The 24857-nt window shown below is 44.5% G+C and overlaps 1 protein-coding gene across 6 annotated transcripts in view; it reads left to right on the top strand.

Annotated features, from left to right (window-relative positions):
- Positions 1 to 23598, top strand: part of bmf2 (BCL2 modifying factor 2) — a 49261-nt gene extending 25663 nt beyond the window's left edge. For 5 of the 6 annotated variants that reach the window (XM_086019266.1, XM_086019265.1, XM_086019264.1 and 2 more), the window contains 3 exons: positions 14815 to 15051; positions 16594 to 16817; positions 18826 to 23598. In XM_086019266.1, the coding sequence (XP_085875392.1) occupies positions 14838 to 15051; positions 16594 to 16817; positions 18826 to 18942 (555 nt within the window). In that variant the 5' untranslated portion in view covers positions 14815 to 14837 and the 3' untranslated portion in view covers positions 18943 to 23598. Of the gene's footprint in view, positions 1 to 11626; positions 11988 to 14814; positions 15052 to 16593; positions 16818 to 18825 lie in introns of those variants that run through there. The other variant, XM_086019262.1, reaches the window with a different exon arrangement.
- The last annotated feature ends 1259 nt before the right edge of the window (positions 23599 to 24857 follow it).

Below are 24857 nucleotides of genomic sequence, written 5' to 3'. Positions count from 1 at the left end.
GTTCGCTGATTAAGAAGTAGCTTGCTAAATTGATTTGCTAATTTAGTTTTTGATGGATTAGTTGGCTAGCTTTGTTAACCCCTGGCCCACCAGGGCATTAGTTAGCTAATTAGCTGGGTAGGAAGACTTACTTCCAGCTAGCAAAATGTGGGCGGTATACTGTTATAGTCCGGTAGTTGGCTAAGTCGCTAGTTAGCTAAATTTGTTTTACGTCATCCTATTAAACTCTGAGTAGCCTGTTGATTTATTAATTATTATTATTTAGTCAAATAGTTGGCGGGGTTTGAATGTAAGGTCATGCGTCTTGCTCCATCAAACCAGGAAGTTGCCTGCTAATTTTACATTTTGAGCTAGCTAGCTGGGTAGGAGGGTTGAGAGAATAAAGCAACAATCAACAAGGTATTGTCTATTTACTAGCATCTTACCCTATCCTCCACAAAACAGGAAGTAGCCTGCTGACTAGCAAAAACAAAGCAAAATTACAAGGTGTAAACCGAGTCAGTGTGGAGTGAATGGGACAATCTATTCCACACGTTTGTAAACATTTTGCTCGTCGTATTGTTTTGCTTTTGTTGCTAAATTAACAAAGCAAATACATTTAAACCCCCCCCCCCCCCAAATGTTAGCAGGAGAACTTTTAATTACAGAAAAACAGCAACAGCATAAGATTGTGTGTTCACGTTTTTTTTGGGGGGGGGACTTTTAGTGCATGTTAATCTCTTCCTTGGCGTTCCCTGCCAGTGCGTTCATTTGCATGATAATAAAACACGCCGTGAAATCAAACTAGGAAGTGTGTGCGCGAGCTTGTGTCAGTGTTTAATTTAACAAGGAGAGAGAGGGAAAGGAGGATTTTTGCTGGCTATTCATAAATCTTCCATTATTTATGCTCCGGCTGCCAGTTCTCGTGATATGCCCGAACATGCCGAATGCATGCTGTTTCTTTTTCCTAGAGACAATGCCTTAATGTTTTATTTCCTGGTATCATCCCTGCGGCTATGAAACTGGGCTCGGTGATCGGCAGTATCCAATTAGAAACCCACCGGCTGCACAGGTGATCCAAACAAAAATGTTGAACGGGTCATTTCACAGAGAATTACACCAAACCCCCCAACATTCAAAAGGGGACACACACACACACACGCACACACAAAAGAAAAACACCCCACAGATGGGAGGGATGGTGTCACCTTCCAAAATCATGACACATGGCGGCAGATGCAAGACAAAAAACGTATTGAAAGGGAAGATTAAGCAGCGCTCAATGTGCAACTTTAAATCAGGTGAGTCATGTGCTCGGACTTTTATGAGACCTTAAAATGTAGCCCAGTCCTGACCCTGACTGTGTGCTTCATTCTCTTGTTGTCATTGCCAGTTTAAATCATACTTAACACACGTTTTTCTTTTTTTGGTCCGCTGAGAAATACGGTCTTTACCTTGATTTATGAGTTTAATTCGTTCAGTAACCAAGTTCATAACTCACTCTACTTGCATATCCAGTCAATTTTCTCTCTTGAAATTAAGTGACATGCCATTAATCTGTTCCAGCGCCCCAAACAACATTTTTTAATAAAGACAAGTAGCACTGTGTTGTATACAATCATAATAAGATCAAATAGACAAATGGGTGGACTGACAGGCAGACACTACTTATGTAGTTTAGCTAGTTAGTACTTTTTAATTAGCTAGTTACTGCCATTCATTTCACTGCTAATTTCAATCCATTGGATAATTCAGTTCATTAGATCCTCCTTGAACCAGGAAATACTCTGCTAACTCATTTCTTTAGCTAGTTAGTTAGAATGGTACAGTCTGGTCCACTCCACTCCAAGGCTAAAGTATCAATTTGGTAAGTTAGCTGTTTAGCAGGATTTCTAACGTCTTACACCATCTTTCATGAACCAGGAAGTAGTCTGCTGAGTTATTTATTTAGTTATCTCGCTAGTTACTCAGAATGGTACAGTCCACTCCACTGCTGATTCATCTGTTTGCTAATTTAGTTTAGCTAGTTAACACAGCCATGAACTGGGAAAACTGCCTGTTAGTTAAATACAATAATTTGTTTGTTAGTCTATTAGGTATTCATTGAGACGAAACGAATAGACACGATTAATCAATCGGCGATCAAAATCACTACTAAGGCGCCGTCTGTCACGCCTTTCTAATTGCTTTGATTTTGCTTCAAACCGCCAAATATTTTTCATGTATGCTCGGTGTAGGACCTCCACTGCTTTGTTTAATCTCATCTCCTGTACAAACCTGGCACGCCCCGGTTTAGCTCCCAGCCGCCAATGTTGCCTTTGACATTGAGCGTACGGTACGAACGCACATAAAAATACGAGAAAATCCTCCTGTGATCGCAACTAAACGCGTTGTGATCTTTTGACTCTCAGTTCCTCGGGCTGCTTTGGACTCTGGGGACTCCGAGCGGGGATTTGGGAATTCGTAAATTTGTGTGATGCGTATGCTCCAACATACAGTACATAATTGTGCTCATGATATGAAGCGGAGGCGGCACGGTGGGGTAGCGGTTTGCACATGTGCCGCACTGTTCTGAGTTTAAATTTGGGCATGGATGGATACAAAGTGGTATCATTCAACAGAACCGCACGCAGAGAGTCTTTATACTCTACGCGTAAATTCATTTGTCAGGGCTCACTGCAGTACATAAGCCGTTTCTGTGCTGGATGCTCATGTTTTTTTTACTAATCGCCGGCTCTATATTATCCCCACCCTGCAGCTACGTAGCATTTGGCAGTATGCACGGCGTGGTAAATTCACAGAATTTCTCCGGCTGAACTCATTAACTATCAGCCGTGAACTCCTGATCCTGCGGGGTATTGACTTTAATTCCCCACACTGCTGGAGCGAGCAATTTGGAACGTTAACGTGTTCCTAAACAAACCAACCATTTGTAAAATGCACAGTGAGAAATGCAGCGGGTGCCGAATGAGGCACTAATGGTGCGCCTCCAACCTGTGTCCATAACAACAGTTGCTGTTGTCACTGTTTATTCTGAGTTAGAAGACCCCAAGATCTCAGTCAGTCAAAACCTCGCTTTATTTACGGCTTTTTGATGTCATGTTGTCATCCCATCATTTATTTTGTCAAAGTAAGGACCGATCTGCTTTCAAATGTAGGGGGTAAAAGTCAAAATTCATCAGAAGAATAAATAGTGGTACCTTGACTCAACATACAAGTCATCACTTGGTCGAATTTTATTTTTTTGTAATTGATTCATTGACTTATTCTGCCCGGTAGGCTCACGACAGCTGGCGAACTACTTTTCAAATGTGTGGGAATTAGCCAGTAACGCACTACTGTAGTTTCAACGTAGTGTGTTTCCCATTATGTGTTAGCATTAGCATTGCTAAGTTATGTGATAGTTTTAAATACTCAACTAGTTGTATGTTTAGTTTGATGGTAAATTTCAAGTGCGAATGGTTTAGTGAGTGAGTCTAAGCCCAGTCACGGAACAAATTCCACTGGTATGTCAAGGTGTACTCAAGTACGGATACCAGAAAAATACACTCAAATTCCCCACAGTGCCCCGAGTCCAAAAAGTTCTAAGATCCCCCTGAATGAAAAAAACGAGCATAACAAGCTCATCGGGCCCGCCGGTGTTGTCAAACAAGCTGTTGATGGGCTCGCTTTAATCCCGTGTTGACATGCCGAGCTGGACTTGTTACTAGGACGCCCGAGCGCTCCCGCCCGCCTCAGCCAATCCCGTCGCGGCCGCCTGCGCCCCGACCTTGGGCCAGCGGATTTTCCTTGAGGGCAGGGTGGCCGCTGCAAGTAAGGGCGGCAAAGCGGGCAGGAAATTCGGGCGGGGGGGGGGGGGGGGAAATGTATGAATGACTTGCAGAAGAGAGGAGCCGGCAGCCAATGGGGGCGAGGTAGGAAAGGCTGTAACCAATCAGGGAGGGCCGGTCTCTCGTCTGCCTCTAGCGTCTGCCTGCCTGCCTTCTCCCCGCCTGTTACCAGGTCACTGTGCCTGCCCGCCGCCTCGAAATAATCTGTCTCATTGGGTCAGTGTGCCTCGTGCGACGCGCCTGACTGGCTGCCCGAGCGTACGCCGTTGCTAGGGAGCTCAGCCAATCATGGCAGGCCGCAAGTTTCCCCTGCCGGTTTCTAGGCAGCTTTTACTGTGGATGTTTTGGCGGGAGATAGAGGAGATGAAGAGGAAGAAGAAGTAAAGGATGGGGCGGGTGGGGTGAAGTGGAGCATGTGATGGGCGGCATGTGTGTGTGTTTATGTGCACGTGCAAGTTGAGTGTGCATGTTTGTCTCTTGCTTTTCTGATGCAACCGTCTCCCAGGCTACTCGGGAGCCTTGTTGTGTTTTTTTTCTTTTTCTTTTTTTTTCTCGATCTATCCTCGCCTTACCCTTCCTTCCTGTCCTCGCAGGAAACGAGAACCAATTGCCGCGCTGTTGCCACCGGAGCGGGGATGGGAGGTTTGTTTTGCCTCTGCTTTTATCCCCCGGTACCTCCCCGTCCGCAGTTACCGTAGAAACAAGAGCAACTCCAACTCTATTTCCATCCGCCGCTTCCGTCTCTCAATGATTTTTTTTTTCTTTTTTTTTTCAACGGCACGGCAACCAACCTGCCGACACGAGCGGCCAATGAGACGTCGGAAAGGAGCGTGTGCTTTCAAGAGCGAGCGTATAAAAGCAAAGACGGCGCACACGCCGAGGAACTTTGGAGAACAGTCAGCATGCCTGAAACACTTGAAGGGTTGACAATTTGCATGGTAGCAACATCCACTTAACCCACCCCCCCGGCCGTGCTTCAAAAACACGGAAGAACAGCATGTTTTCCTCCTGATTTCAAGCTCCCATCTCAAGCAAAAGCAAGCGAGTCATTATATCCGACACGCTCCTTTCCCAAAATGCCACTATTGCCTCTTGAATTCCCACTTAAGTGGAAGAACCGCCACACCCTCTTTAGCCACAAGCATATAGTCACAAGGTGCCGAAATTCATGCATGCAGTCACTGAATGTTCCCAACAGCCTCCCAAAACATCCACTCGCCCGTTTCCTCTCTCTCAAGCAATCTGCTTCTTCCTTGACAATCACACCATGTTTTTGTGGTACAGTATATTGTATATGGAGCCTCAAAACCTAATACAAGGTAGTGATGGACCAATATGGTTTTTTTTTTCAGATTATTAATAATACAAAGAGGCCGATAACTGATATTTGGAGCCGATATTTGTTTGCGGTAAAAGTGAAAATGTTCATCCTCAACGCTGATACAGGCCAGCAGTGTAAAGTGCCCGCAGAGAATTTGACAACTCAAAATAACCCACTTTTTATTTGATCGCTTATCGGCCGTCGGATTTATAAAAAATGGCCGATATGCTTGGTGTGCCGGCCTTGGCCTCCGGAGCCAGTGTAGTACAGGCATACAAACAGAAACAAAGAAGAGTCATCGCTACGCTCAGTGACTCAGTAAATTGCAATAATATTTGTTCGTTTTTTGCAGAGGATAAAGAATATATGCCTATGAGTAATATTATATTGTCTTTGTACCTTTCGCATTCAAATACCCGTTTCTTAAAGTCGCCCCTGCAATCGGTGCTAATTGTTAGCTCATCTATGACTTTTTCCATCAACGTTAAGCTAGCAGTGGATTCCTAAGGCAAAGCTGTCTGATCGTTCGTTGTGTATCTGGAAATATGTTCGGTCGGATAACTTGTATCTGAAGCCACCGCTGCATCTGCATGTTGTTGCCTTATCTCACACGTGCTGGCTTATGCAGCTGCTAGCGTGCAACGTATTGCGTAGACACACCGCGGCTGTCATGTTTGAATGATGTGGTTTAGATGAAACGTCTCAGTCGGTTAGTACATCGCATTAAAGCCTCCAAACACACTTTCACACTTGACACTCTTCGTCCCCTCTAAAAGCAACTTTTGAGTCTTGCCGCGCTTTAAACTCGGCGAGCCAAACCATAAATTAGCCTCGGAACTGCTTCGCGAGTCCATTTGTCGTAAGCAGTGAACGTGCGTCGTATCTATTTGTACACGTGCCAGCCATTATATTACAGTTGTGCAGGTAGCAAAGTTAAACAAAGCTGGCTTTCCATTCTGCCTTGGTGCAGATTGAAGGGTAAATACAGTCGTAATGAATTGGGTGTAAAAATACGAAACAATAGCAATGGCGCGGGCATAATAAACAACTATACATGAGTGCAAATAGCTTGTGACACAGACTTGGACGGCGTGCAGGTGTCACCGCTATGACAAGCTGCCAGTGTGACAGATGGTTTGTTTACAAGGCTCAGCCTCTGCTGCTGCGGCGGCTTCAACTTTTCATTGACTTCAAATGCGTGTCGCCGTAGCCTCCAGCCAAAGGCAGCCAATTCATTTGCACGCCACACTTTACCCGCGACATGCCCCACTCATTTTTTTTTTTCCCTGTATAGGATTACATTGAATTCACGGGACATTAAAAGTGGTGTCACGACACACTGCGAGGGATGTGCATGTGTGTGTTTCTGTGAAAGCTCTCCTGTTCGGGGATTCAAATGTGTTACCTTTGGATGAACCCTGAGTGAGCCGCCTTCGTCGGCTGTACCTGTGCTTAAAATCAAGAGGTGCTGACAGACGAGGCAGACGGAGCTTTTCAATATGCCAAACGACTCGGCGTCGCTGTCATGGTGTTTTCGCGATCAATTTGCGTTTACAAATTTTTTACGTTTAGGGTAACTATGGTGGCCCCGATGTTCAAAACACAACAACAAATAACTCAACGCGACAGCAAATCAAATAACGCAAAAAAAAAGAGAAATCAAACAAAACAGCAACAAAAAAAAATAAACATAAAAAAACACAAAAATTAGAATGACAGGAAATTAAAAAATACAAAAAAACTCAACCATAAGCTAAAGCAAATCAAAAAATATAAAAACAAAAAATAAACACAAAAAAATGACAGCAAATTCAAAAGCAAATAAGTGAACACAACAGCAAATCAAAAAACACAAAAAGAACTACCTAAACAAAACAAACAAAAAACTAACTGTTAGTCACTAACGCTGTTGTTTTTGTGTTTTTTAATTTGCTGTTGCGTTTGGTTATTTATTGTCATGTTTTTGCACTTCAGTGCCGCTATAGGTAGCAGACAAACCTAGACAAAAACTCTCAATTTTTTTTTTTTTTAACTTCCTGCACTTGAGCTTTCAAAGTCAAACTTGACTTTGCACTGTGATGGCCGCTTTAGAGTGCCCCGTTGCTGCGGCGTGGAAAAGCCCCGGGACGACCTGGTGCAATATTAGGCCATGCAACAGAAGCTTTCAGCGGATAGACATAGTGTCGCCATTCAAACGTGTAGTTGCGTTTAAGAAAGATGCTAAGCAAAATAGCATTTTAGCATTTAAGAGCAGAAAAAAATGTTTGCTTTTTCATGATTGTAAAGCCTCATAAAGTTGGCCTTGTTGTTAAAAACACTCTTATCTGTGATGTGTCAAATTAACAAGGCATATTTATTTTGACTTTACTGGGACTTTAAAGTAGCATTTATGGTTTATGATGACTGTAACATATACAGTATGCTCACTTCTGTTAGCCAGTCTATGGCGTTTCACGTTATGTGTTAGCATTAAGTTAGCTGACTTTTGTTAGATACAAATATAGTTTGTTTGAACTTCCCACCTATCGCGGTAGCGCCTCTTTCCCTGCAACCATGGGTCAAATAATTCCGAATTTGTAATGGGAGTGTGAATTTAAGGTTTGACAATTCGCCGGCATTGTTTGTTTGGGTTTGGGAGGCGACTGAAGAGTGAAAAACAGAGCCAGTCTGGACGTCAAGCCTCATTAGGCGACCAAGCCGCTAAGCAAATTGTTTCATTTCAAACACGCAGAGCGCCGTCACCTCCATCCAAAATAGCTCGCTGGCGCCGAGATAAAACGGATAGATAGGAACAAAAATAGTTTGAGAAAAGTGCCGGGACACGTCGAGTGCCGGCGCACCTGACAAATTGCAAGCGCTGGAAGTATCACTTTGGAAGGACGGCCACACAAAGGCGTCAAAGTAATAAATGACAGGCAATTACTTCCAGAAAGCGTGAGACTGCAAACTGTGGAGCATTGACAGCTTTGCGGAGGGGGGGAAAAAAAAAAAAAAAAAGAAAAACAAGAAAGTGATTTGCAACGCAAATGCGCTTAACGGCCTCGCACAACTTGTCTCAACCGTACTGTAAGTGATGAGTCCTTTGCTAATACGGTAATGGACAACAATTGAAATTGTGGGAGCTGCTGTTTGGGAACACTAATTAGTTATTGATAACGAGCCCTGCTAGGAGATGGAAACAAGCATGCGGTGCGCTAATTACTTTTTGAAATGACCCACCTCTTTAAAACGGGGCAATTACAACATCAAACTGCAGCCAAACACGCTGAAGCTCTACTGGGATTATTACGGTTTGTTTTCCATTGTTTCCCTCATCAAATAGAAGAACTTACGTATGGCCCTGCTTCCTCAAATAATCTCAATTAGTAGCCTCTGGAAAAATAACCATTAGTGAGCGTTAATTAACTCGCACGCAGACAGAGTTAACCGCACAGCCTGCGCGTAGTTGCTAACCAAAACAGCAGCACTTTGTCAGCCACTGTATAAGGCGGCTAGGGCATTGCGTCAGGCGAGCAGCATCCACTTGTGGAAGCGGAGACCAGAGTGTGTGTGTTTAAAAGCCCCTTGCCCCCCAACCCCCCCTAACTAACTCCAAACTTAATACTGAATGCTAACATGAGAAATACCATAGATGGGCTAACAAATAGCGTCTATGTGGCGGCGTTATAACGCTTTAAAGAACAGTTATGTAAACACAAACGGCGCTTTAACACCTATAGACAGACAAAAGCACGTCATATGTCAGAAACCGATGCCGTTTGCTAATGCTAAGCCGTGTGTGTCCAACGCAACTTGATGCAGGTCTGCTTACCTCTTGACAAACTGCTTAGGCTTTATTCACTTGAATAAGTGGCTCTGGGTCGTCAGCCCGTCGCTGTCAGGTCATCAACTTGTTGAATTACAACATCACAAAAAGCAACAATTAGGCTAGATTTTAGACCTGTGGCAAAGTCCATTTTATTTGCTCTTTAACTCCAATTTCACTTGATGTTCATTGTGTCTGGACTGCTCCCTCCCATCTGCACTTGAGTCAACAAACACGGCCCGGCTCTATTTGCACAAATACTGTAATTATCCTCAAAACCACTCGTTCATTTACACCATCTCAAATGTAACAATGGCAAGGGGAAAGCTCATTTGCATGGCTGCTGCGCTTTCCAAGTAACAATACACATGCTCGTAATGAGCCGGCAAGGGCCCGTATCAATATTTTATGGCAGATTATGCAGAATAACTGACACATTGTTGTATTTTTCCATCTGAACACGCATGAAGGGGCAGCGGTGGCCATGTTGGTGTAAGCACAAAAAAAAACATGTGAGACAGAGAGAGAGAATGTAAGAAAACAACAATCCAACATTTTGGGTGCGGTCCTTTTTTTTTTTTTTTTTTCCATCACGTTTTTGGGAGGAGGGGCTCGGTCGTTGTTTGCTCAACAATAAATGGCGGGTTTGGTGCGAAATGTTGTGAGAGGAAAAAAAAAATGACACTGACGGTGTGAAAAGTAAAAACATCCTGAATGGGCCTGAGCCAAATGCTCCCCTGGGTGACTCGAGTCATCAAACCATCTCACTGCTTCCTCTATACTCTCTAACCTCTTGATTTGTTTCTTTCCTTCCTCTTTCCATTGATGCCGTGCCTCCCGACGCTTCTGCCGTAAGGGCCAGCAAGCGCGCACGCCATTTATTGCGCTGTCACAACGCGTTGGTCACGTTTGTGTGCGGGCGCCCGCAGGCGCTGGACTTCATGACGCTCTTTGTTTGCCGCTCTTCTTATTGATATTGTTAGCCGTATGCTAGTTGGGTCATATTGATTGCGTTCCATGGCTATTTGGTACTCAGTGGTACTATGACAATTCCAAATACAATATCAGCTGTAAGATGATGTCATTTCAGACCCAACTGATATTCTGCATAAACGGATTGCCGTGGAAATTACAGTGGTGTCTGCATTAAGAATTAAAATAAACAAAATGAGAGCAAAGTGTGATGTGGGTCTGTTTTGGAGAACAAAACAAAGTCCAAGAAAGTCCAAACCCAACTAGTCAGTGCTCTGCCTGAACGGGTTGGCATAGCTTGTAAATCGATTAAACAACAGGAAGAGAGCCGTTTTGAACTGCAAAAATAACATCGTCAAAGCTAATTCAGAAATCTTCCCTTCGGGTAGTCTTCTGATGTGGCTGCTTTAGAGTGCCGTGCCTTATTGTCTGCCACAAGTGTTTGCACGTCACAGAGAGAAAGGTGGAGCAAGGAGGGTGGGTTGTTTTTTTTCCGATTTGAAAGCGGGTGTGTCAAATGTACAAGACATTATGTTTAGTTTCACTTGACAGGGACTTTACATTAATTGCAGACAGACTTGAAATTTCAAGAGCAGTATAATGTTGTTGTTTTATGTGCGTGTGCGTGTGTGTTCCTTAAAAAACTACAAGTTAATCGCGCATCCATGTTTGTTTTTGATACAGCTCATGAGTCATGAATAATATTCGCCTGCAAGCAAACAGGCGTGCACGCGCGGTGCAATTGTACGGCGGTCGTATCCATTTGTTGCCTTGACAGCACGAAGGTGGCAGTCCCACCCCGTCGGCTGCAATTGGGCGCCCGGGATGCGTGCCGCCGCGGCATCTGCGAGCGGCTTCCAATCAGCTGAGCTGTGAGCGAGCGAGTCACATGTCTGCTCGGGTTTGTGTGTGCTTCGCGCCCCTCCACGTGTCGGGCTGGGCAAAGCAGGGGGCGGGACCAAAACAAATCACCTGATTGGTCCAAGCCCTGTCACCCAGCTTTTGGCGGCTAAAGGAGGTTTGGGGCTCTTAAAGGGACACGCACTTTGTTTTTATTTTAACCCCATCAAAAGGCGGTTGACCTCCGTCGTCCTAAACACGAACAGAAGCACTGACCTACGTTTGCACCCTTAATTCTCTTTGTTACATGAAATTGTATTCATTTATTTCCAACAGTTTACTGTATTTATTATTATTTTTATTTATTTATAGTATTTATTTGCTTAACCCTTGAAGTCAAATTTAATCCAGTCTGACATTTGACAGCAATAAAAGTACTCTAAATGCTATATATATATATATATATATATATAATATTTTTAGGGGAAATTGGAGATGGTGTTCACTGGAAAGTTATATTGTTGCTTTTAATTGCGTTATTTTTAATTGCTTTGTGTTGGATTTTTTTAGTTACGTGTCGCACTTTGTTTCAGCTTTGTTTGTTTATTTATTTATTTTTTTAATAAAAGTGCACCGTAATGTAAGTTGAATTGAGTTTGAGTAAACATTGTTTATCTCCACTAGCTTAATGCTAACATATAATGCGAAAGACCATAGGTGGACTAATGGAATTCAGCATTGTGGTTTGGGTAATTTTCAAACAACTGCTACTTGCAAGCAGCAATACAGATATGACTGACTTGCACACTTATGATGCAAAATGTTTAAAATGCACATGCATAGGAAAGAAATTGATTATTTTGAATCATTTTTTTTGTTGTTGTTGGTCAAAATGAACGGTTATTTCCACGTTGTATAAGTTCCTCAAAAGGCAGGAAACGAACGGAATACCATATTTGATGGTGCTGATCATGTATGATGTGTTTTTCGAAAACTGCCCAAAGCGTCCCCCCCCCCCCCTCTCCACCCCACATGAGCTGGAAGGGGTGTGCTCTCCAAGCGTGGCGGGCGGAGTCTCCAGCAAACTCTGGCAAAACACAAACCGCGCGCCGCCTCTCGCCAAACACACCACAAGCCGCCGGAAAGCGAGCAGCGGAACTAACAAGAGTCTGTTTGGGGGAAAAAACGAGCCGAGTTGTCAAGATACCACCCATTCCAACGGAAAGCGCTTTTACTGGCGGTGAGTTTTTTTTTTTTGTGTTTGTTTTCTTCATTTTGTTGTTGGCGTGACGCTGGTGGAGGGGTTGGGAAGGCGGCCAATACTAGTGGGCATGCCCGGGCAAAGAGTCTGGGGGTCCGGGATGGACTCGCCCGGAGCGTGTGCGACGGAATCGTTGAGGGCTTCAGTGGGCTTTGAAACCGCGTGACTGTGGTCGTATTGAAAATAAAGCACTTAGTTTAGTTTCGCCAGGTTACGGTGACCAATCCCCCCCCCCCCTCCCCCCGGACAGCCCCCCGCGTCTTCTCCTGCAATGAAGTCGTTTGTTTTTGTTTTTTAAAAGTTGTGAAGTGCGCTCATTTCTCGCCTTTTGTCCAGTTGTTTAGTCACGCAAGGACACTCTGAGATAAAGTGGCCTGTATTAGTTGGACTTATTTGCTTTCTTTTCGTCCATGTAACTGTTAAGCGGACTTAACGAAAAAGTGTCAAATTGGTGAAATGAGACAAAATGGCGAGTCATTCTAATAGCCGTTTACCTGTCTAAGTATTCCAACGGTGCTTTATTATTTCCGCAGCTGTTTTCAGCACGCTTGGCATATGTAATTAAAGCGTATTAGAGCAGAAAATGTGTTGTTAAGCGTCTTTATTGTGACGTGTTGACGCGTCGAGCAACCCCGGCTGGAGCTGCCGTAACGGGGCTTTAGATTCCGCGGGCAGCCGGTGGACCTCTGGTGCCCACTTTTGAACTGCTTTTACTTGACCAGCTAAGAGAAATCATCAGTCTTGAGCATATATTTTGCAAGTGTGGTTACGTCAGCTGCTCACAACCCAGACTCCGATCAGTTGTTGTGTGATCGGTGTTGTTATGTGTCCTCCTGTTGTTGTATGCAGTGGGTCTTGAACCGTGCATGGAGAAGAGCCCAGTGCACAGATGGAGCAGCAGAGGGAGACACTCGATGCTTCATCTTTGTGGTGGCTGGCCGGCCTGCCCCCCAGCCCCTGGGGGCCACGCATGGCCAAGCCTGTGAATTCTGATGATGCTCATTATGTGTCTGACACCGTGGGCCGACCAGATTGCGTTCAGCATCGGGTTGGCGCATGTCAAACTTTCTGGGTGCGCTCTCGTCTCGATCAGCATCACTGATTTCACAGATTTTATCCTACGATGTCATTTAAGCAGCCACTTGGACATGCGTGATCAGTCATTGTTTTGGTTATGCTCGTCCTTCTTTGACTTGATAAGGTCAACGGGGATAACTGTACCGGCTGTACTCCCGTCAATACAATACCAGTGTATCCAGTTTCAGCAGCCTCCGTGTTTATCAGTCAGCCCAGCCCCATTTGTCTGCACTTGCACAACAAAAGGAGACAGAAGATAGAAAAAAAACAAAACACTGAAAGAGATTGTGGGTAGATGGCAGCATGTTGCCAGCGAGGAAAGAACGCGCTTGAACATTTATGGAGTGAGAGTCATTATCCTCCTTATGAAACGGTTGCGGCGGCGGTGTGAGTCACACGGCGGTTCTAGGCTCAACTTTGGTTTCACCCGCACTCGCTGCCGTTTTGGCCGCCCGCCAACTTGCGAGCGGCCTGTCGGCGATTGCGAGGTGGAGCGAGTCAAGGGGAGCGGGTCTTCTTGTTGTTGTCTTGCAGCTGCCGTGTGCATGAGGAAGCATTGTGCTGACGTGCAGACCGCAAGAGGTGCTGGTTCATATGTGGAAAATTTGAAATTGAAACAATCCATTTCAGGATCAGACTATCATATCATTAAAAAAAAAAGATAAGTCTTTAAATATAAGACAGGTACGTGTGTAAAAAAAAATAAGTTAACTGCTTATTTACACAGCCGCGCCATATCTAAACTGCACTTTAACTTTTTATTAATCAGGTAAGGCAATTGAGAAAGATTCTCGTTCGCACTGGCTGCATTCAGCAGAGTAAAACAAAGCAAAATAAAAAACAAATGCAAAGACAAACTACAGTAGTGCAGACTTTGAGAAGGAAGAGGTTGGTAAAACTGCTTTAACAGGGAGTGTAGGTTGTGGTGTGCATGGTGAGCAGAGAGTGACGATAGGGTTGGGTCTTGCCAATGAGTGTTTATTATTACAATATTGACATTGACACTGCATTTAATAAAACTGCTGAGATGGAGAATGCGGGTGGTGGTGGTATGCGTGGTGAGCAGAGAGCCAATATAGGGTGAGGGTCTTGCCAAGGGAGTGTCAAAGTGTTCACATTGTTCTCAGCAGCCCCGACAGGGACCCACAACATGGCCGACCGTGTTTATTTGCACAAAGGGACCCGGTCAACCTCGGGGGCGTATTCTTCGTTTCCGAGGTTGTACAGCCTCGGAATTGTGCGGTTCCGCTGTGAAGGGAGCAAAAAGGCACCTGTGTGGATGTTTTGGCTGGCTCTGAAATCGCCGCTTGGCACGTCGGCGCGAACAGCTTGACGAAATCTGCCCGCTTGCGCGGCGCTTCTGGCCACCCACCGCATCCGCCCACGCAGGGTCTTTCCATACATTCCTCCGCACGGACGACTGCCTTGTGAAAGGGATGAGCAACATATGAATCCCGCACTAAGCCGCGTGCCTTCTTGTTTGTGTTTTAGCATTACCTCACATAAGCATAAGCCTCTTACCAGGCATTACGGTGACTAATGATTTATTGCCATTTATTGTTGACACACTGAGATCATTTTCCATCTGCCGCAGGGCAAAGTTTCAGCTGATAACACACGCCATAGTTTTCATTTCCGTTTTCTGTTTCCCCTCAAAACAAATCACACTCGTAACATAGTTTCAAAGGCTGTGTCACACTTGGTTAAAGTTTCCGCGCCTTGTCCGCAGGGAGTTTACCGCTGAGGCGTCCGATGGACGATGAGGAGGAGGACACGTCGCGGCCCACCTTGCAACCCTGGGGAACGCCATTCAGGGACCTCAAGTACGGAGAGCGGGCCACGCACATCGAATCTCGCCGGACCCCCGCCGCCACGCTTGCGCTTGTGCCACGCGTCCACGACAACAACAACAGCATCGGCGCACTGGCGTGCGCCTTGCAAATGCAGCATCGCGTACCCTTTCACGGTAAGAAGGGACGACTGTTGTCAAGTCAAACAAATACCATAGGACGGGGTATCGTAAAACAGTCAAAATCATTATATATATATTTTTCTTTATGTAATCGGCCGATTAATCGGTTATCGGAATATCCTTCTGCCAAATATCGATCACTTCAGCCCCCTAAAATCCATTATAGAAAATGTAGACAACGGGTTCATAACTGGTCACCCGCCTCATCCAGACAGGTTGCAAACACCTCCCCATTGTGTAAAAAAAAGAAAATATATATGTATATGTGAAATAAAATGTTTTTTAAAACATTGCTTGTACAGTTAATAAACGTTACATTTAACCCTGGACCTTATTTTTCATTATTTCCTACGGGAAACCTTTTTAAAGGCTTCCGACTCTTTTCACAATTTAGTAAATGGAGTAAAAAAAAAAAAAGTTAACTTTTGACAAATGTTGGGTGGGAAAAAAAAAAAAAAAAAGCTCCCAGACCTGATGTCCTGCCTCTACAAAACATCTCTTTATATCCGTTAATAGCTTTTGCGTCATGTAATGAAAGTGCGCTTGGCGCGGATGCGTGTACTGTATACACAAAGGTGCACTTAACCACACAAATAAATCCACCCGTTGAACTTCTGCATTGTTTAACGACATGCTAATCAAATCAGTGTGACATCAGCCTAAGTGAATTGAGTGGCCCGCGCATAAGCAGCGGCGGCGGCGCGTTTTGTTTGTTGACTCAGCGTCACGGTGCGGGCGCCATTGTTTCAGATTGCCTGTCCGTCGTTAGACCCGTCGCTCGCCGTAATCTAAGCCAGTAATGGATGTCATACCCTTGGCCGCGTCCCAATTTCACCCACACACAAATGCAAACTAGTGAGGCGTTCAGCACATGACATGGGGGGGGAAAAAAAAAAAAAGCAAAACCCCAAATTCCCATGGAGAGGCATGACTGCAGAAAGACACGCTGGAGGCAACGGGTAAACTCGCTGACTTCGCCCGCGGAAAGAAAGAAAGTTCGCTGAGGCGTTAATGAGATGTTTTTCTCTCCTCTTTTCTTGCGCGAGTCTTTGGTTGTCCTTAAGTGGGGTCAATTGTTTCCATCCACTGAAGGATTTTGTAAAACCTGTTCCAGAAAGCACAGCGCGGTGCTACACAGCGATACCTTTTCTGTGGCTTAAGAATTTCCATGACACAACTTTACTTCTAAATCAAATCCTTGTTGCAGCCACGCCCCAAAACATTTTAAAAATGTTTTTAAAAAAGAAAAACAACACTGTTGTGTAAAATACCCCCCGAATAAACTGTTTTATGAAGCGGAATTATGCCTCAAATTAACATATTAATGTATCATTTTGAAATGTTTGAGTAAACTTTGACCGCCGAACACACTCTGTTGGTACATTAGTAAACTGAAAAAAGAAAATATACAAAATAATGGCCGGTGCATTTAAAGTCAACGTGCCGCTGTAGTCGTATTTTAACGTCGTTTGCCTTCCGACGTGACGCGTTCGCTCGCCTTGGACCCTCTCAGGACGCCCGATGCTTCCCTCCTAGGCAACGCCGCCTTGCGCTGGCACTTCCCCGCGCAGTTCGAGCCCCTGGAGGACCGGGGAGCCAGGCGGGCCGCCGCCGCAGAGGCAGAGAGGCGGCGTCGGGACGAGGATGACAGGATGGCGGAGAGGCCCGGCCAGCGGCAGGCGGCGGTGAGCGTGGAGACGCAAATAGGACAGAAACTGCGGGAGATCGGCGACAAGTTCCAGCAGGATCACATCGACGTGGTAAGCAACTAGACGGCCGTACACACTTTGTTGGAGGGTGAGGTGTCGAAATGTGTTTAAAGTCAAACGTAAAAATGAAAAAAAAAAAAATGGTGGCGTTCCGCAAGTCTCGATTCTAGGTCCTCTCACCATGAATGTCAGTCTGACTCTATCGGAAAGCCTCATTTACACTAATTGGCGCCTGATTGATACCTAATGTTATTTCCCAGCACTATGTCACGAGGGCATTCCTTACTTACAAAGGCACGCTGTACTTGGGTGACGCAAACCAGACCAGGCTGCGCATACGCTTCTATTGTATCTGTGTTTACACTAATGGTGGGGCGGAGAGGTTTAGAATGTACGCTGGCCGCAGATAGGCGAGTCACATGATCAGAAAGTTGGTTAATGATCTCAAAGAGCCTTTCTTATCCGCAACAAGGCGCGGTCGCGCCAAAAAGACAAAGGGGGGGGGGGGGGGGTTGAGGAACGATGGAGACAAAGGTTGAGAAAGCAAAGCATGATCGTCTTTCTTCTGTGTGTTTTTCTGCGCTCATCTAAAAATAACCTCCCGCTCATAGACACAGTCAGCAAGATGACGACAAAGGGGCCACAATAGCTCACTTGTCCTGCCTCTCAAGATAACAGCTCGCGCTGTCTGCCTTGGCTGGAGCCGGCCGGCCTCATCCTGCACCATCGCTAATAGACTCTTCCACGCGCGCCACAAATGTTGCCGCTTGCGTTCCTTCGGAGACCAGTGCGCGGGTTTTTGTTTGTTTTCTTTTCGGGATTCAAATTGGATCTATTAGTTTTGTCTGCTTGCGCCTGCAAAAAAACAACAGCAACACAAAACAGACCAAGCAGGGTTGAAACAACTTTGGGGAGCCGCAAATGGCTCGCGGGCCCAACTTTGGGCACCGCTCATCTAGCCATTGACAAGATTTTGGTGACTATTGTTTAAATAAGCCCACCGGAGTGGAATTAAGGCAATTAAAGACGATTAGCGCTCCATTTAAGAACTCGGTTGTGCATCAAATAGCCCGCGGCGGGCGGGCGGGCGGGCGAGCTGGCGACGGCTCGGCTGCTTCATGTCGGCAAGCGAGGAGAGCGCCGGCTTACGCAATCGGATGCAACATTTTGAGCCGAGGGGGAGCAGCGCAGTCCGCCGACCGGAGCCGCCTTCGTGTCGTCTGCGGCACGGCAGAGATGTTGTTCGAAGAAGAAGGGTCGGGAGACTCTCGGCTTTGCTTTGATTATTTGCTCGCTGCCTTCATTAAGCGTCCCAGAAAGTCTGACTAAAATAAAATCCCGCAAAATCCAAAGCAATATTTCCCATGGTGAATAATTTAAATCCAAGTCAACCTTTGAAGACACACAAAAATGTTCATGAAAGAAAAAGAAAAAAAAAAAGCATTTTCAGGCTGACATTGGGAACTTCCGTTTTGCCGTATTGTGTCGGAAAAGTTCAACGGGTATTATGATTTACAACTCGCCGCGTGCTCGGCGGCAGTCGGACAAGGCGGCGCAACACCGCGTCAAACGTCAGGCCTTCAAAGTAAAAGCGAGGCTGTATAATAACAGTCTCGCCACACTTCATTTCGCCTGTGCCGGTTTACTTTGCAGTCGCGCTCAAACTATTTTGTGCTTGTTTATTGACTTGGACTGTTGAATGTGCCACCATGTGGCGCAACTCTGCTCTACTCCATGCTTTTATTTTGAAGAGCTGACTTATGACAGGATGTGTTGCGAAAACTGAGCGGCTATACGAAAATCGGGAGGAAGAATGGAAAAAAAAAACCAATCAAAAACCAACTCGCACGAAAACAAGGGCATATATGAAAACTGAGGTTCCACTGTTTTAAAAACATTGCACAGGTGTCACAGACTTGCGGTAACGTCGAGGAACCAGAGCAACTGGTTTCGGCACACATAGGAGAAGGCAAACATGACACATCGTCGTTTGTTTTTCCACACAGAAAGGTTTTTATGACCCAAATGTTTTTTTTTGTCCTTGTGCGTCTCCTCACAGTTCCTGAGGCAGCAAAGGCAAAACCTGCCCGCCTGGATGCGCCTCACCATGGCCCTGTTTGGCTTCCTCTTCCCCAGGCCGCCTCCCGTCCCCCGACCGAGGGGAGAGCACAGATGAAGGGCCCGGCCCCGGCCCCGCCCACGGCCTCCGTTGCCCGCCTCCGAGTCCCGACCGCCACTTCTTTCTCCCCCCCCCCCCCCCCCCCCACTGTCACGGGACCAGACTTTTTAGAGATGGCACTGTAAGATGGAACACGGGTTTCTGATTTTTGTTTTTATGAAGAAGAGATACAGGGAAAAAAAAAACTCTGGTCACCGCTGGACGGAGGCTGATGGTTTTTTGTTTTTCTCCCCTCATATTTCCCCCCCCATTTTTCTTGTTCAAGAAGAAGCCGTTGAGTTTGAAGAGATATTTTGGAAATACGACTTGTTAGATGACCTATTTTGTACAGCTCTTTTCATTTTTGTTCTCGGACGTGAACTCTCATCATCGGCCCCCGGGAATGCCTTACGATTTCTCTCCCGCCACTGCATCGAGGAAGAAGACAAAAGTGTGGACGGAAAAAACCCGCCGCCACACCTGTTGGTTTTTTGCTTTACTCCTCACATACATACAAGCCCTCGGCTTCCCTTTTTGGACTCTTTCACACCGGCTCATCATTGCTGTCGTCCGCCCCGCCGCCCGCCTACTTGAAGTTACGCCCGTGTTACAACGTCAAGGCGGGCATTTTTGCCAGTGGGCGAGCGTGCAGTCAGGGAAACACGTAAACAATCAAGACCACCCGGGGAAGCTTTTTGCTTCCCAAAACTTCTCGGGACAATCTTTTTGAGCCAGACGATGAGCAATATTCCGAAAACAGAAAGCGAACATCGCTTGAAGCGGGGTGCACGCATACCGATGACAAGAGTTTGACAATTGTAGTTCCAAGACTGGCCTGTGAGAGGCGCCGCGGTGCTACAGGGCATCCAAGCTGCTGAAAAATAGAAGATAGTCATAGAATAAGAGAAGATACTGTTAGCATGTCTCCGAAGTAAATTACGGTTGCAAACTACGATTCTCGCCCCGGCTGATTTGCAAACTTGGTAAATACCAAACAGGTTTACGATTGCCGCAGATCGGCGGGGGAATATGTCGCCTAACACACGCCACACCACGTGATAATCACTCAGGATAAACACTCAGAAACGTCTGACAATCAGGCAATGGTTACTTTAATGGCAAAATGCTCAAATGAGGCCAATTAATCGGTGAATGTGTACCCCGCTTTACCCGATGATCTCTTGACCACTGTTTGGGTTCATGTTACGCAGATGATTTCCACTCGGGTTTGTTTTACGACGTTTTGAGCAATTTCTTTCAGCGCCGGCGTAGCGGCAGCTTTATTTCGTAGTCGGTGATCCGATTCGACGACTAAGGATGGGCACGATAACCCCTTGTTGAGGATTTGCGTGCACTACCTCGCAACTAGCCTCGTTGGGCTACGTCCACGGCTGCTTTTTTGGACGACTGCACCTCTTAAAATGTTTCAGCCATCTACTGTTTACGTCAAAATTGTTTTGGCTCTTTAGAGGCCACTTGAAACCCGTGAAAATGATGTTTATAGAATTTGTAGTCATACAATTTGGCTGAATTGAATGTCTTGACGCAACATTTCCAAATTTGAGCGTTTTAGTCCAGATTTGTATTATGAATGAATTTTTGGACAAGGGAGCAGTTTCATGTAACATTAGTTCCCAAAAGAGGCTTTTCTTTTCTCACTGAACTCCAAAGGAAGAACTGAATGATGTCATTTTGGTTTTGAAGAAATGGAAACTCCTTCTGCCGGCTGAGCAAAATAAGAAAAACAAGTGGTGCCTTGAGATACGAGCTTACTCTTTTCCATGAACAAATTTTGTTTTGTGGTGCCATCTAGCGGTGGTGTTGTGAAGCACACTCATCTCAAGCGAGGACGGTTTGTAAATCGGAAAATTCAAGTCATTTGTATTTCAACGATTGTTTCATAAACTGAAATTATGAGAGGGAACAAGCCCTGAGGGTTCAAAAAAAAGTCTAGTCTGAAATCAATAATCAAATTCAGAAAGTACAAATTTTGTTGATATTCACTCAAGGAAATGTGGTCGTCAGTGCCCATCCCTAATCGACGCAACAAGTTGGATGTATTCTTTTGCTCTCCTGTTGAACATTTAAAGACACTGTTAATCTTTTTTTCATTGTTTTTTTTTTCTTTTTTTTTTTTGTGGGAGTACTCGACAGCCTGTTGCTTTTTTTGTCGGATTTGCGAGACCTCCGCGTTTCGTTCTCCACGAGATCCACGCCGTTTGTTTCCTGCAAACACCGAACGCTGAGCCAATTCGGACTTTACGCTCTCTTTCCCGTTAGCCTAGCTTAGCACGGCGTCGGATTACTCCCCCAACCTCCAGAAATTCATTTTAATTTATTTCCTTATTTATTTTCTGTGTATATTTGCTAGCGTACAAGCGCTAGCTGGGTGTGTTGTACAGTCGTACTTGTCGTGGTTGATGTGCATTGAGCCGTGCGCTGGAGGCGGGGCCTGTGTGGCCAGGTGGGACTCGAACGGGGGTGGGAAGCCCATCCCATCCAGGGGGCCTTTTTCCATTTTGACAAATTCCTCACAGGGCTGTACGAAATTGTCCACAGTGACAGCTTTTTCTTTTCTACTAACATTTCGACTTTATTCTCATATTTTTGAATTTTATAAGATTTTTTTTCCCTCGTTACTGTAATAGTACAACTCCATTCTCATAAAATACAACAATTTTCCTTCGATAATAGGTGAACATTTTCGTTTAAAATATGTATTTAGTATTTTTTTTAATTAGAATATTACGACGTTATTGCTGTAATTCCATCTTTATTCTTGTAATGTTACAACTTTATTTTATATTCCCACATAATTCTACATTTTTTACAATATTATGGTAGGTTTTTTTTGCTAAATGTTTGTATTTATTTTGTGTAAATTAAGATTTAAAACAGTAACACGGCTATGCTACATTTTCTCCAATTTATTTTTTATTTTACTGTAATTGTACGGCTTTATGTAATGTTGTATCGCCATTTTATTTTTGTGAAATATCAATGAAATGGTTGTACAATATTACAACTTTATTGGGGGTTTATTTGGTTTGTTTTTTATCATTTTTCCACATGAATTTAAAACTTTAACCTTGTTGTATTTAGTACTATATAATGATAAATAGTATATCTACGGTTTTCGTTATAATAATAAAAATCGTACATTTCTACTTGTTTCTTATCTATTAAGGATTTTTTTTTTATTGTAATATCGCAACTTCATTTTTCATGAATCAGATTCCATTTCGCAAAATGTGATGTAGATTCTGATCTTTTGTACGTTAATAATTGCGTTATTTCTTTTCCAACCCGTTTCTCACACTTCTGATTGATTCATTTTCAATAGTGTGAGAAAAAAAAATGAGAATCAAAGTCGGAATGTTATGAGGAGCCATACCGAATTTACGACAAACTTGAACCCGCGTTGGGGCTTCCCCGCCCCCTCCCCAACGTTATTTTGTGTTTTTCGGCCCCCCTGTGTCGCAGGATCGCCCCACCCCTCTCCCCAAACTAAAGCCATGTGCCTGGCACGCGAGTCCCGACAAGTCGCGGCAACTCAACGGACAATCAAAATGTACGAAAACGTGCCTTGTGAGGAACACAACTGCTTGCGTCGTCGCCGCCGTCGGATTGGCGGCGCCCGCTCGCCCACGAGGCACGGGGCGACTTTTTGCCCCACGCTTTTTGACTGTTTGCTCTCAACATGCACTGTACAAACAAACAAATGTTGTTGTCGTTGTTGGTTTTTTTTTCTACTCCCGTGCTGAACTTCCTACTCTTTTTTTGTAACACGCTGGACGAGGAGGAATGAGTCACCACCGGTGCCCAGTATTATCACGTACTCTTCTTTAAGTTGAGCCTTTAGTGTCTTCTTTTAATATCACGACGGGAGAAGGAGTGCATCGAAACTGCTGTCAAGTGCTGTGATTTGCTTTCTTTTTGTTGTTGTTTTATACAAGTCAGATAAGATTTTGACACACAATTTGTATTGAGGGTTTTTCAATTTTTCTAATCTAAAAAGAGCAAACGGGACCACCCGGATGCTCTTTTTTTCTACGATGGCTTTTTTCAATGTTGTGGCTTTTTTTTTTTTAAATATATGAAAACATTTTGGATAAGTCTACTGTGTCACTCTCAGTTCAAGGGCTTTTTTTTTTCAATCGATGTAAATGGAGTGGAAAAAAAAAATGCATGTCTGACATTCCTGATTATAAGAAGAAAAAAACAATCTGTATCTTAAAGGGTTTTTGAATGTAATTTAATGGTGGAGTGGGAAAGACCATGTGATCTCTGTCCATACATGAATTGAACAGTGGAGCTTTTTTGTTTCTTTTTTTTTTTTTACTGGCTTGTTTGTGTTTTGTTTAGTTTTTTTTTTTTTTTCGTTTTTTTTTGTGGGCGTTGCAAAGTGGTCTCAACGATTTCACAGTGTCCAACATTTTGCGAGGCCCAGTCCAGATGTAGCAGTTTGTTGTTTCCTTGGAGCGTCGGCTGGCATGTCGTCTTTGGGACGGGAAGAGGACGTTGGTTGGGATTTTGTTTTCTAGTGCAATATGCTGTACATAAGAGCTTGGCTCTGCGAAATCTTACAATCCCTTCATTTCTTCTGTTGTTCAATGGGTACTTTTTGCTGTTTTGTTGTTTTTTTTTTCATTAAAACTTTATGGACAACTGAAAGCTGAGCCTCCCGCCTTTTTTTCTTGTGTTATCACCTCATATTACGTGTACAGTAGACAACAAAATGAAATGTTTTGAAATCAAGTCAAGAATAATAGTTTGTTCAAGATACTGTAATAAAGTAAGAAGAAAATGCTCTAAAATCAAAAACGTTATTTATTACAAATGACAATTTGAAATTTTGGTACAGGTCTTAGCCAGCATCATGGAAGTTAACCTGCTTGATTGGCTTTTGTGGGCCACATAAAATGATGTGCCGGGACAGATCTGGCCCCTGGGCCTTGGGTTTGACACCACTGACTTAAGACAGCAATAACAAAAAAAACAGTCATATAATGTTAATAGTTTTTATTTCCACAATAGCATGACTTATTTTTTTCCCCCCAAAAAATACTGTATGCATGCTACAGCTGCTGGCATGGCCTCTTTAGAGTGCTTCGTTGTCTGCCATGAGTGTGTGCATATCATTTAGAGAAAAGAGTGGGGTGTCAGGAATGTTTGTTCAAAACAAATTTTTTTTAAAGTCCATCATCACAGCCAATGTGTGGACCGGCGTTTCATCCTTGTGTGGCCCCCTTTAGAGCGCCTTGTTTTGATGTGGTAAACTCCCGCAATAACCCTGTAGGATATATTCCAGCCTTGGATATATTTTCATGGCTCAAACATGTACTTACATGTAAACATAGGAAGATGCTAGGCAAAGTAGCATCCATTTTTCCAGCTTGTAGCATTTGTATTTGATCGACGGTTGAGCAGGGCACGGTTTCAACGCACTCAGACACGCCCACAGCGTTCGAAAGCGCAGAGAGCGGCTTTATTTTATTCATGATTTTGAAGCCTCATTTTATGTCCTCTGTGATTTTAAGTTAGCAGTGTTGTTAGCTCTTAACACTCGTCTCTGTGGTGTGTCAAATTTACACAACGTCTTTTCACTTTACAGGGACTTTAATAGCGTCACGGCTCATAACGCAATGCTAACATATCCGCAAAGTGAGGTTTGGCCCCCACAATGGAGCTCCTGTGAGTCTCTGCCTGCAGCTGAAGAGAAAGCCTTGTCCCCTGAGATCACTGCTAAATGCACACAAGTATGCATTTGTGTGTGTGTGTGTGTGTGTGTGTGGGTGTGTGTGTGTCCCGAGGGAGAAAAAAATGGTGGGGTGTATTGAGCTTGTGCTTGGCTCAGCGCTTTTTCACACAGGGCCTCAACAAAGGCGTGTGTGTTGTCCAGGCCCGTCCACTCATGGGGGAGACGCCCTCGT

This window comes from Filicampus tigris, chromosome 20 (genome assembly GCF_054856515.1).
Source record: "Filicampus tigris isolate MCC_2025a chromosome 20, RoL_Ftig_1.0, whole genome shotgun sequence".
NCBI classification, from domain to species: Eukaryota; Metazoa; Chordata; class Actinopteri; order Syngnathiformes; family Syngnathidae; genus Filicampus; species Filicampus tigris.
The sequence above is the reverse complement of the archived record's forward strand: the minus strand, read 5'-3'. Positions and strand labels throughout refer to the sequence as shown.